The 13,185-nt window shown below is 42.6% G+C and overlaps 1 protein-coding gene across 1 annotated transcript in view; it reads right to left on the bottom strand.

Annotated features, from left to right (window-relative positions):
- Prorp (protein only RNase P catalytic subunit) overlaps nucleotides 1-13,185 on the bottom strand; it is a 140,517-nt gene that overhangs the window by 78,373 nt on the left and 48,959 nt on the right. Inside the window, exon 4 of the mRNA XM_004649598.3 lies at nucleotides 9,172-9,279. Coding sequence (XP_004649655.3) covers nucleotides 9,172-9,279 — 108 coding nt within the window. The remainder of the gene's footprint in view (nucleotides 1-9,171; nucleotides 9,280-13,185) is intronic.

The following is a 13,185-nucleotide window of genomic DNA, read 5'->3' as shown; positions in this document are numbered from 1 at the left end:
TCTTTTTTTTTTTTAATTTTTTTTTTATTTGAGAGCGACAGACACAGAGAGAAAGACAGAGGGAGAGAGAGAGAATGGGCACACCAGGGCTTCCAGCCTCTGCAAACGAACTCCAGATGCGTGCGCCCCCTTGTGCATCTGGCTACCGTGGGACCTGGGGAACCGAGCCTCGAACCGGGGTCCTTAGGCTTCACAGGCAAGCGCTTAACCGCTAAGCCATCTCTCCAGCCCAGGAAAGAAAATCTTGAGGAGAGATATAGTTCATTGAAAAAGTACTAAAACTAATGGTGCAGGACTTTGGGGTTCAGGAGAGGTCTCCCAAGTTTATGAGCCTCAATTATGGGTCCTGTCTACCTTTAACAAAAAATTGATAAAGACACACAGAAGGATAAATTTTGAATTATAAACTTAATTTAGGGAGAAACAAATTGTGGGGCTGGGTGTGGTGGTACACGCTTTTAATCCCAGCACTTGGGAGGGAGAGGTAGGAGGATCAAAATGAGTCCAAGAGGAAAAGATAATGGCATCAAAATAAAAGAGAGACTGATTGAGATGGGGAAGGGATATGATGGAGAATGGAGTTTCAAAGGGGAAAATGGGGGGGGAGGGAGGATATTACCATGGGACATTTTTTATAATCATAGAAGTTGCTAATAAAAATTTGAAAAAAAAATAATGAGTCCAAGGCCATCCTGAGACTACACAGTGAATTCCAGCTCAACCTGGGCTAGAGCGAGACCCTACCTTGAAAAACAAACAAACAAAAATCAGATGCATACAACTAGAATTCCCAACCTTTCTTTGTTGTACAGCTATAAGGAACTAGAGAAAGAGAGCATCAGAGACAGAATGGGAGGGAGTGGGAGGAGGCAATTGGAGGAGAGGAAGAGGAAGAGAGAGGGGAGGAAGAGGAAAAGAAAAGGAGAAGAGGGAAAATGGGAAGAGGGGAGAAGAAGGAGAGGAGAGAAAAAAATCAAGAAGATTATTTAAAAAAAGAGGCTTTTTCTTCTGGAATCATGTCATTAAATTTTGTCCTCAAATTTAAAAAAAAAAAAAACACCCATTTCAAGGCTGAGATGTAGTTCAGTGGTAGAGGGCTTTTCTCACATGCACAAGGCCCTGATTCAATTCCCAGCACAGGGGAAACTTTTTTATTTTTTTATTTTTTTTTAATTTTTAGTTATTTGAGAATGACAGACACAGAGAGAAAGACAGATAGAGGGAGAGAGAGAATGGGCGCACCAGGGCTTCCAGCCTCTGCAAACGAACTCCAGACGCGTGCGCCCCCTTGTGCATCTGGCTAACGTGGGACCTGGGGAACCAAGCCTCGAACCAGGGTCCTTAGGCTTCACAGGCAAGCGCTTAACCGCTAAGCCATCTCTCCAGCCCAGGGGAAACTTTTTGTTGACTTAAAAACTCCTCTACCTCCTGAGGCTACAGGCATTCAACAGGGAAAATGTCCCGCCCCTTTGCACCCTACAGACTCCCTGCACAGAGGCAAGCAGTTGAAACGTCATGAAATAAGCAGCCCTGCACAGTGTTATGTGCTGGCAGTGGCAGTGTAAAATTGCTACAATCAACCTAGGAAGCAATTTGTAGTGAGACCTTTAAAAATATTAATATTTTCTGACTCAAGTGTTCTATTTTCAGGACTCTGTTCCAAAGAAGTCACCTGAATCCTGCACAGATTTTTCTTCTAAAAATTATTTATCATAGCCGGGCGTGGTGGTGCACGCCTTTAATCCCAGCACTTGGGAAGCAGAGGTAGGAGGATTGCCATGAGTTCGAGACCACCCTGAGACTCCATAGTGAATTCCAGGTCAGCCTGGACTAGAGTGAGACCCTACCTTGAAAAACAAACAAACAAAAAAAATTACTATCATAGTGAAAAGTAAACCCAAGTGTGATATCTAATGTCTATAACCTCAGGAGGTGGAGGCAAGAGGATCAGGAGTTGAAGGCCAGCCTTGGCTACATAGTAAATTTAAGGCCAGTTGAGGCTGAGACACTGTCTCAAAACAAAAATCAAACAAAATAATTTTTTGCAAAGTTTAAAAACATATTTTATTTTCATTTATTTTTTTATTTGAGAAAGAGGCAGAGAGAGGGAGAGAAAGAGAATGGGCAAGCCAGGGTCTCCAGCTACTGCAAATAAACTCCAGATGCATGCACCACTTTGTACATCTGGCTTACGTGGGTCCTGGGGAATTGAACCTGGGTACTTTGGCTTTGCAAGCAAGCACCTTAACTGCTAAACCATCTCTCCAGCCTGCAAATTTGTTTTTGTTGTTGTTGTTGTTGGTTTTTGTTTTTCAAGATAGGCTCTCACTCTGGCTCAGGCTGACCTGGAATTAACTATGTAGTCTCAGGGTGGCCTCAAACTCTTGGTGATCCTCCTATCTCTGCCTCCCGAATGCAAATTTGTTTTATAATTTTATTTTTATTTATTTATTACAGAGAGATAAGAGAGAGAGAATGGGTACACACGGGCCTCTAGTTACTGCAAACAAACTCCCAATACACACACCACCTTATGCATCTGGCTTATAGGGAACCAAACCTGGGTTCTTAGGCTTCTCAGTCAAGCACCTTAACCAGGAAGCTATCTCTCCAGCACTTGCAATTAAAATAAATAAATAAATAAATAAAATAAAACAAAACTTTTGCCGGGCGTGGTGGTGCACGCCTTTAATCCCAGCACTCAGGAGGCAGAGATAGGAGGATCGCCGAGAGTTTGAGGCCACCCTGAGACTTCATAGTGAATTCCAGGTCAGCCTGAGCCAGAGTGAGACCCTACCTCAAAAAAAAAAAAAAAAAGGGCTGGAGAGATGGCTTAGCGGTTAAGCACTTGCCTGTGAAGCCTAAGGACCCCGGTTCGAGGCTCAGTTCCCCAGGTCCCACGTTAGCCAGATGCACAAGGGGGCGCACGCGTCTGGAGTTCGTTTGCAGTGGCTGGAAGCCCTGGCACGCCAATTCTCTCTCTCTCCCTCTATCTTTCTCTTTGTGTCTGTTGCTCTCAAATAAATAAATAAATAAAATATATAAAATTTAAAAAAAAAAACTTTTAGCTGAGTGTGACAGCACATGCCTTTAATTCCAGCACTTGGGAGGCAGAGGTAGGAGGATTGCCATGAATTCGAAGCCACCCTGAGACTACAGAGTGAATTCCAGCTCAGCCTGGGCTAGAGTGAAACCCTAACTCAAAAAACCACAAAAAAAGAGAAAGAAACTTGTAAATCTAATATGTCCTTTTTTTGCATGGCTTTTCTGAGTATAAATGGCCAAACTGGACCAGCAGTTTCTCTGAGTAAAAGTGTTTAGGTTGGTGGCAATTTTTAAGAATTAACAACTTTAAGCCGGGCATGGTGGCACACGCCTTTAATCCCAGCACTTGGGAGGCAGAGGTAGGAGGACTGCCGTGAGTTCGAGGCCACCCTGAGACTCCACAGTGAATTCCAGGTCAGCCTGGACTAGAGTGAAACCTTACCTCGAAAAACCAAAAAAAAAAAAAAAAAAAAAAAAAGAATTAACTTTCAATTACAGATGAACAGCTATAGACTGCCAATGGTAAGAGCCACAGCCTAAAATCTGGGCCTATCTACAACCTAATTTTGATATTATGACTATATTCCAAGGATTTATTGTGTATAATTAGTCTTGATTTTCTAATCTATAAAATAGTAGTAATGAGCTATGAAAAAATCGTAATATTCTTATTAGAAATTTCTAGGGCATATACAAATTGATAAAAAACCAATGACTATTCTATTAAAAAAGACCTTCATAGGTTAATTTATGAATGTACCAGGCTTTGAAAAAAGCAGAATAAATAACAAATAATATCTCTTGATATTATATTCTGATATATTACTAGTTTATAAATAGAGGGATGAGAGCCACAGGAAAATGTCAGAATAATACCAAGAAGGTCTTGAAGAAGGTGAGGCAAAAGTTATACAAAAAGGGCAGATTTGGCCTTTGTTACTGAAGGACCAAACTAGAGTGACACCATGATGGGCTTCAGAATCTTAGTAGGCCTAAGTTTCTATTTCCTAGTCAAGACATAACAGTTACTGGAAAACCACAAACTGTCCCACACCCCTAGTAGGGGCCAATCAGAAAGGACCAAATAGATGTTATACATTCCTGTGGTCATAGATGAGTTTGCTTAATGTTCTTTAGCTGCAATGTAACCAATCAGTTTGTAACATGTATACTCTTGCTAAATGTCAACCAACCATGTAACTGCCAAGCTGGAAATTCCCTTTTTCTCTGTTTGAACCCCAATAAAAGCCTCTCCCAACTGCCATTTGGGGCTCTTGGATGTACCCACTGCATTGGTGAAGTCTGGAACCTGAGCTTAAGCCTGAAATAAAGCTCTTTGCTGTTGCATATGTGTCCAACTGTCTTGGTGGTCTTTGGGGACTCCATGATCTCAGCCTAACATCTGGGGGCTCATCCGGGACCCCAAGCCCCCCCCACCCCTGAGACCCCCCCGACACATTGAACTGAACCAGCAGCTGGTAAGAGTCTATGTTTTGTCTTTCAGTCAGTATAGAAGCGAGCTCACCCTGTAGCTTATTTGTCAAAATAAACTGGATCCAGTAGCAGCTGGCTGGCCACCTTGCCTAAGGATTGTGGCAGCTACCGCTCAATTAAAGATGCAGATAAGCTGACTTTGGGACAAGAATTTCATGTCATTACCCCCCCATGCCACAGAAAGGGTCCTCAAACAACCACCTGATTGGTGGATGAACAATGCCCGTATAACTCACTACCAAAGTCTGCTTTTGAATGCCCCATGGATCCAATTCCTCCTAAATGCGACCCTGAACTTGGCTACCCTGCTGCCTGAGCCAGACCTAGAGGCACCCCGGCATGACTATGTCAAGATCCTGAGCTAGATCCATAGCATCAGAGAGGACCTGACAGACCAACCATTGCTAAATGCCAAGGCTACCTGGTACACAGACAGCAGCAGCTTCATGAAGGATGGACAAAGGTATGTGGGGGTGGCAGTAGTGACTGAGACTGAAATACTATGGGCGGCTGCCCTACTCAAGGGAACTTCAGCCCAGAGGGCAGAACTCATTGCCCTGACTGAGGCCTTGAAATTAGGTAAAGAAGAAAAGACTAAATATCTATACAGATAGTTGCTATGCATTTGCCACTGCCCACATACATGGGGACATTTACCAAGAAAGAGGCCTCCTCACAGCAGAAGGAAAGACTATTAAAAATAAACAAGACTGGGAAAAGCTAGGAAGACCAGAAAGAGGGGGGAAATGTCAGGGAAAGGTATCAGGTTAGAATCATGGAAGGAGGGAACAAATGTGAGATGATGGCCAGAACTCTAGAAAACAAACTGGGCTGGCATGATTTAAGGAAGTTACTAGTAGGACTCGGAAGGAATTGGTTTTGAATCTGTCCAGCAGCATCACTTGTCTTGGATCTATGCAAATAATGCTCTGCTAAAGGACCCATAGGAAGAGCCAGACTTGCCTTTTTATATATGATTTTGTTTACAAAATTTTACTGGGACTTTTAAATCTAGCTGAAGAGTTGGAAAAAGTATTTCCTGATGTTTTACATAGTTGTTTTTTTTTTTTTTTTTTTTTTTGGTTTTCCGAGGTAGGGTCTCACTGTAGCCCAGGCTGACCTGGAATTCACTATGGAGTCTCAGGGTGGCCTCAAACTCACGGTGATCCTCTTACCTCTGCCTCCCAAGTGCTGAGATTAAAGGCGTGCGCCACCACGCCCGGCTCATAGTTATGTTTAATACTACCATTATTTTTTAAAAGCACATGATCACATATGTATATCTACCTGGACTTTGTATTTTGGGTTTCAGTGTATTACTCATATAGTACTGGGAGATGCTAACAGAAAATCAATCCAGAGGGAGGGTATTACCATGGGATTTTTTTTATAATCATGGAAAATGTTAATAAAAATTAAATTAAGCCGGGCGTGGTGGCGCACGCCTTTAGTCCCAGCAATCGGGAGGCAGAGGTAGGAGGATCGCCAAGAGTTCGAGGCCACCCTGAGACTCCATAGTGAATTCCAGGTCAGCCTGAGCCAGAGTGAGACCCTACCTTGAAAAACCAAAAAAAAAAAAAAAAAAAAAAAAAAAAAAAAATTAAATTAAAAAAAAGAAAATCAATCCAAAGGAAAAATTCAAAGATGCATTTATAGAATTATTATCTCATTTATATAAAAGCAGAACTTAGGAGTTCTAATAAATGGAATGTCTAATAAATTATGAAGTTACTGATTTGAAAAAAAATATTTTTAAAAAAACAAGAAATTTTGGACTTGCTGGCAGCCTTGTGGCTACCCACCAAATTAGCCATAATCCACTGCCCAGGCCACTGGAGGGCACACACCCCCACAGCCAGAGCAAGACAAGGCTGCCAAAGGGGCTGCTTTGGGCTCTAACTCAAATTCAATATTGATAATGGCCCTGTTGCCGGACCCAGGGCCTCCAACACTTCCAGAGACCCCATCTTACACAAGGGAGGACTTAAAACTAATACACAAGCTTCCCATGACTCAAAAGTTGGATGGGTGGTAGAAGATCAGAGACTGTAAATTAATCTTACCCAACAATTGGCTAAAGCCCTCCTCAACCATATTCATCGGACTACCCACCTGAGAGTAAGGAAGGCAGAGGACCTAATCAGGAATGCTCATCTTAAAATATTCAACCTAAGGCCACTGCTTGAGGATATCTCTAACAAGTGCTTAAGCTGCAAACTCACTAATGCTGACAACAAACCTAAGGAACAAGGAACTCGGCTGAGAGGATCCAAACCAGAAGCCCACTGGGAATTGGACTTTATTGAGGTAAAACCAAGACAGTATGGTTATAGATATCTTCTAGTTTTTGTAGACACTTTTTCAGGGTGGACTAAAGCCTTCCCACCAAACACAAGAAGGCACAGGTAGTAACCAAGAAGATTCTTGAGGACATTCTCCTCAGGTATGGCATGTCAGCTCTCTTGAGTTCAGATAATGGACCAGCCTTTATTTCATATGTAACGCAGGAGTTAATTAAGATTCTGGGGGCAAATTGGAAATTACATTGTGCATACAGACCCCAAAGTTCAGGACACATGAGAATGAACAGGACCTTAAAAGTGACCCTTACTAAATTAACCATGGAGACTGGCGGGGACTGGGTGGCTCTCCTCCCCTTTGCCCTTAACAGGGTACGAAATAGACCCTATATCATGGGACTAACCCCTTAAGAAATTATGTTTGGTAGACCACCCCCTATCTTGCCTAATTTAAAAGCAGAATTAATTGCTGAATTTGATAACAAACATCCACTAGATTCTCTTGAAACGCTAGCCCATCCACATAAAGAAGTGTGACCATGCTTAAGAGCCATCTATGAGACTGAGCCACCACCATCACCCCACAACTACCGACCGGGGAATTGGGTCTTTGTGCACCGCCATCACCACGAGACCCTCGAACCTCACTGGAAGAGGACCCTACATTGTCATCCTGACCACCCTCACAGCTGTTAAAGTCCACGCATCACCACCTGGATTCATTATACCCACATGGGTATAATGACATCTGTTTAGCAGACCTCCTGGCTCAGCCCAAAGACTACAAGCCACAATGGAAGATCGACCAGGAACGCAGCACCCCACTCAAATTAAAGTTTCACTGAGATGGACTGTAATAATTATTCTACTTCTGCTTGAGCTGCCCTTGCTGGTAGGCAACCCACATCAGCCTCTTAACCTCACTTGGTTGACTATTAGTACCTCTACAGGTGACATTGTTAATAGTTCATCCTGAGTGTCCCTGAAGGGTGCCTGGTGGCCTACCCTACACTTTGATTTGTGCCAGTTGGCTGCTGGCAATTGGGACATAGGAGATTGGGATTTAGAAACAAAAGGGAGACCCGAATGTAATAAAAATGGTAAAATAGGATAGGGTTATATCCTGCAACCACCAGCCTCGGTGGCGGGGAGGGGAGGGAACCTGGATGTAGTCATGTAATTAAGAGAGCCAGACTTCTACAGACCCCTTTTTATGTCTGTCCAGGATGGGGTAGATCTAGAAAACAAATCCAAAACTGTGGAGTGGCAGAACAATTTTATTGTTACAAATGGGGATGTGAATCTACCAGGAGTATCTCATAGAGCCCCCCAGTTACAACTGACAAGACTTAGGTCTCCCAAGTACCACAGGCACAATTGTCTACCAAACCCCTATATGGGTGATGTACACAATTCCTGTGCAATCCTGTCCAGAAAAATTTATGGAACAAGGTAAAGCAGATACTGGTTGGGAAGCAGGTAAGACCTGGGGCTGAGGCTATATAAGTCTGGTTACAATGACGGCCTGTTATTCACCATTAAACTGAAAGTTGAACCTGTCAGGAAGGGACCCACCAGCCCCTATAGGACCCAACCAGGTTCTGGCACCCAAATGATTGGGCTCCCTATAGTTACTAGAAGAGGAGGGAATGAAGGACCAAACTACAGTGACACCATGACAGGCTTTAGAGTCATTAGTATGCCTAAGTTTCAGTTTCCCCGCAAGGCCTAGGTTTTTGTTTCCTAGTCAAGACATAACCATTATTGGAAAACCTAAACTGCCCCACACCCCTAGTAGGGCCAATCAGAAAGGACCAAGTAGATGTTATACATTCCTGTGATCATAGATAAGTTTGCTTAATGTTCTTTAGCTGTAACGTAACCAATCAATTTGTAATATGTATACTTTTGCTAAATGTCAACCAATCATGTAACTGCCAAGCTGGAAATTCCCTTTTTCTCTGTTTGAACCCCAATAAAAGCCTCTCCCAACCGCCATTTGGGGCTCTTGGATGGACCCACTGCGTTGGTGAAGTCTGGAGCCCGAGCTTAAGCCTGAAATAAAGCTCTTTGCTGTTGCATATGTGTCCAACTCTCTTGGTGGTCTTCGGGGACTCCATGATCTCAGCATAACAGTTACATGGTCTTTCTTTTAATTCTTTATCTTAATTCATTACTCCCAACCTTTATGACCTGCTCATAGCCAAAAATGAAAACTGGATTTAGATAAGGGAACTTAGTTTTAGCTTTGAGCTAAAGCCTCAAGGAAGACCACAATGCTTACAATAAATATTTTTAGAGAAACAGAATAACAAAATGATGTTATACTTACAAATTGAGATTCACGAATTTTAGGAAACATTTTTCCAACATTGAGGCCATCAATAACAATATCAAAAGGAGGACAGGATTTTACAAAGTTCTCAAATTTCTTCAGTTCCTAAAAAGCAAATCAGACAAACATTACTAAGATTGGGGATGGAGCTTAGTAGAGTGCTTGCCTAACATACACCAAGCCCTGGGTTTGATTTCTAACACTACAGAAACCAGACGTGGTGGTGCATGCCTATTATGCCAGTGCTCGGGAGGATCAGGAGTTCAAGGTCATCATCCTTGGCTACATAGTGACCTTGAGACCAGCCTGGATACATCAGATTGAGTCTCAAAAATAAGCATGCGGGCTGGAGAATGGGCTTAGCGGTTAAGCACTTGCCTGTGAAGCCTAAGGACCCTGGTTCGAGGCTCGATTCCCCAGGACCCATGTTAGCAGGATGCACGAAGGGGCGCACGCATCTGGAGTTCGTCTGCAGTGGCTGGAGGCCCTGGCACACCCATTCTCTCTCTCTCTCTCTCTCTCTCTCTCTCTCTCTCTGTCTCTCTCTGCTTCTTCCTCTCTCTCTCTGTTACTTTCAAATAAATAAATAAAAATAAAAACAAAAAAAATTAAAAAAAAAAAATAAGCATGCCTTTAATCCCAGAACTTGGGAGGAAGAGGTAGGAGGATCACCATGAGTTTGAGGCCACCCTGAGACTCCATGGTGAATTCCAGGTCAGCCTGAGCTAGAGTGCGACCCTACCTTGCAAAAATAAATAAATGAAAAAAAATAAGTAATATATGAGCTGGAGAGATGCTTAGTGGTTAAGCGCTTGCCTGTGAAGCCTATGGACCTCAGTTCAAGGCTCAATTCCCCAGGACCCATGTTAGCCAGATGCACAAGGGGTTGCACACATCTGGAGTTCGTTTGCAATGGCTGGAGGCCCTGGAGCATCCATCGTCTCTCTCTCTCTCTCTTTCAAATAGATAAACAAAAAAATAAGTAATATAAACACAGAAAAGTAAATCCCAGTACTCAGGAGGCAGAGGTAAGAGGATTGCCAAGAGTTCAAGGCCACCCTGAGACTACATGGTAAATTCCAGGTCAGCCTGAGCTAGAGTGGGACCCTACCTTGAGAAACCAAAACCAAAACCAAAACAAAACTATACACACACACACACACACACAGAGAGAGAGAGAGAGAGAGAGAGAGAAAGACCTAAGTAAAATATACTAAGGTAACTATTTGTTATTGTTTTGATAATTCAAATTATTACTGCAATAAAAATTTGAATACATACATATATTCACAGATACTTCCAAAATGAAATTTAAAACAGACAACCTTTGAGGCTAGGTAAATGGCTAGTGTTTAAAGGCACTTGTTTGCAAACCCTGTTGGCCCAGGGTTCAATTCCCCAGTATCCACATAAAGCCAGATACACAAAGTACATGAATCTGGAGTTCCTTTGCAGCAGCAAGAGGCCCTGACATGCCCAATTTTTTCTCTCTGCTCACATATAAAAGAAAAAAAAAAAAAAAAGGAGTTGGGGGGGAGTTTGGAGAGATGGCTTAGCAGTTAAGGCATTTGCCTGCAAAGCCAAAAGATCCTGGTTTGACTCTCCAGGACCCACTTAAGCCAGATGCACAAAGGGGTGCATGCATCTGGAGTTCATTTTCAGTGGCTAGAGGCCCTGGCATGCCTAATTTTTCTCTCCTTCTTTCTCTCTCTAATAAATAAGTAAAATATATTTTAGGAAGGAAGGAAGGAAGCAAGCAAGCAAAGAAAGGGCTGGGCATATCTTTAATCCCAGGACTCAGAAGGCCAAGGGAGGAGGATTGCCATGAATTCAAGGCCAGCCTGAGACTGCATAGTGAATTTCAAACAATAATACATAATACATTTCATCTTTAAAATAAACATTCATCACTGTGTATCCATTTATTTTGTTGTTGTTGTTTCAAGGTACGGTCTCACTCTAGCTCAGGATGACCTGTCATCCACTCTGTAGTCCCAGGCTGGCCTCACAGCAATCCTCCTACCTCTGCCTCCAAAGCCTTGGACTAAAGGTGTGCACCAACACACAGTGCTTCATTAGCTTTTCTATTACTGCCAAATCGTTTCCTTCCAATTAGTTACCTTCTAAGCAAAACTATCTCAACTTCATTAGGATGGTGGAGTAGGAACCATGCCAAAGCAGCCTAGGGGAGAAAAAGCTGAAAAAAAAAAAAAAAACAGCAAAAGACACTCTTCTTCTAAAAAGTGAGGTGTATAAGAAATTACCAACATTCAGGCGTGGTGGCGCACACCTTTAATCCCAGCACTCCGGAGGCAGAGGTAGGAGGATTGCTGTGAGTTCAAGGCCACCCTAAGACTACAGAGTGAATTCCAGGTCATCCTGGGTTAGAGTGAGACCCTACCTCAAAAAAAAAATAAATTAATTAATTAATAAAAAGAAGTTACCAACAGCAGCAGAGAAGTAGGAGAGATCCGGAGCTTTCAGAACCCACATAGGCAGGCAGAAGTGGCTCCAGCGGCGGCACCAGGTCCACAGGGCCACAGCTGCAAAGCTCCGCTTGAGCTGCAGGTAAAGCCAGGTGAGGAGATTTTCCACTCACACCAGAGCTCTTCGCAAACTCAAGAAACATGGAGAACTGCAGTGAACCATAGAAGACCAGATCACGGGGACCAGCGGGAGAACTAGAGCCACCATCCACAGCTTCCCCTCCCCTACCGCCAGCTCAAGCGCCAGCAACCACCAGAGACCTGGGGAAGGGAGCTCACAGCATCAAGTACCTGTGACCAAAGCAGCAAGCCAATATCCCAGCCAGCTTACTTTATCCCACAGTGCCCAAAGAAGGACCCAAGCAGGAGTGCAGCATAACTGAAACCAAAAGCATCACAAAAGGTAATGGATTACACCAGGGAAGGGTCTCACTTGGTCACAAACTGACTTGGAAACCTCAACAGACCAGAAATCTTAACGTCCTAGTTGACATGATTAAGGGTGTGGGGCACCATACCCCCTCAGGGACAGTGACTTTGTTAGAGGATCTGGTTGTACTAATACCAACTCTTGCATAAATACTCTGTGCTATTTTTCATTGAATGTGTACATTGTTTAAACTTTAGAATCTACCTGCATTTTGTTCCACTCAGCCTACTTGAATACTCTCATAGCAAGCAAACCCAACACCTAGGGTTGCTTTTGTAGATACTCTGAGAGTCTTAAGAGCCACACCTAGCACCTTAAGCTCCTACCCTGAAGATATATAACATCAGATTGATTGATACATCTAATAATACTGCAGCTAACTAGAAAATCCAGGCATTAAATTAATCCAAGATGCAAAAATATATACATTATAACACAAGAAACACCCAAAATCAAGACAATATAAATCCACCAAAAAGTATTAATGCATCAGAAATGACCTTCAGTGAGAATTAGTTAGAGGAAATGCCTGAGAAAGATGAAGGAGAGGACAGAATATCTAAACAAGACCAGGTGGCAGATCTAATACATTCCAACAAAGACAAAGGAAAAACTAATAGGAAAGTATGAATAGGAATTTCAAGATAGTTGGGACACTATGAAAATATCAAATATAAGAATTCAGGCTACAGTAGAAGGAGATTTCATACCAAAGGCATAGTAGGCATTTTCAACAAAATCATAGAAGAAAACTTCCCCCAAATTGAGAAACAAGTGCCAATGCAGATACAGCAATCCTTTAGAACACCAAACAGACAAAACCCAGAAAGAACCTTTCCTCACCAGATTGTAATTAAACTACCAAACATATAAACCAAAGAACATATACTGAAAGCAATTAGAGAGAAAAATCAAGTTACCTACAAAGGCAAGCCCATCAGGATCACATCAGATTACTCAACACAAACTTAAAAAGCCAGAAGGGCGTGGAGTGATATATTCCAATTACTAAAAGATAACAACTGTCAACCAAGATTACTATATCCTGCAAAGCTATCCATTCAAACAGAAAAATAGATGGAGAGATAAGGACAT

This window comes from Jaculus jaculus, chromosome 7 (assembly GCF_020740685.1).
Source record: "Jaculus jaculus isolate mJacJac1 chromosome 7, mJacJac1.mat.Y.cur, whole genome shotgun sequence".
Taxonomy (NCBI): Eukaryota; Metazoa; Chordata; class Mammalia; order Rodentia; family Dipodidae; genus Jaculus; species Jaculus jaculus.
This window is presented reverse-complemented; position numbering and strand designations above follow the sequence as displayed.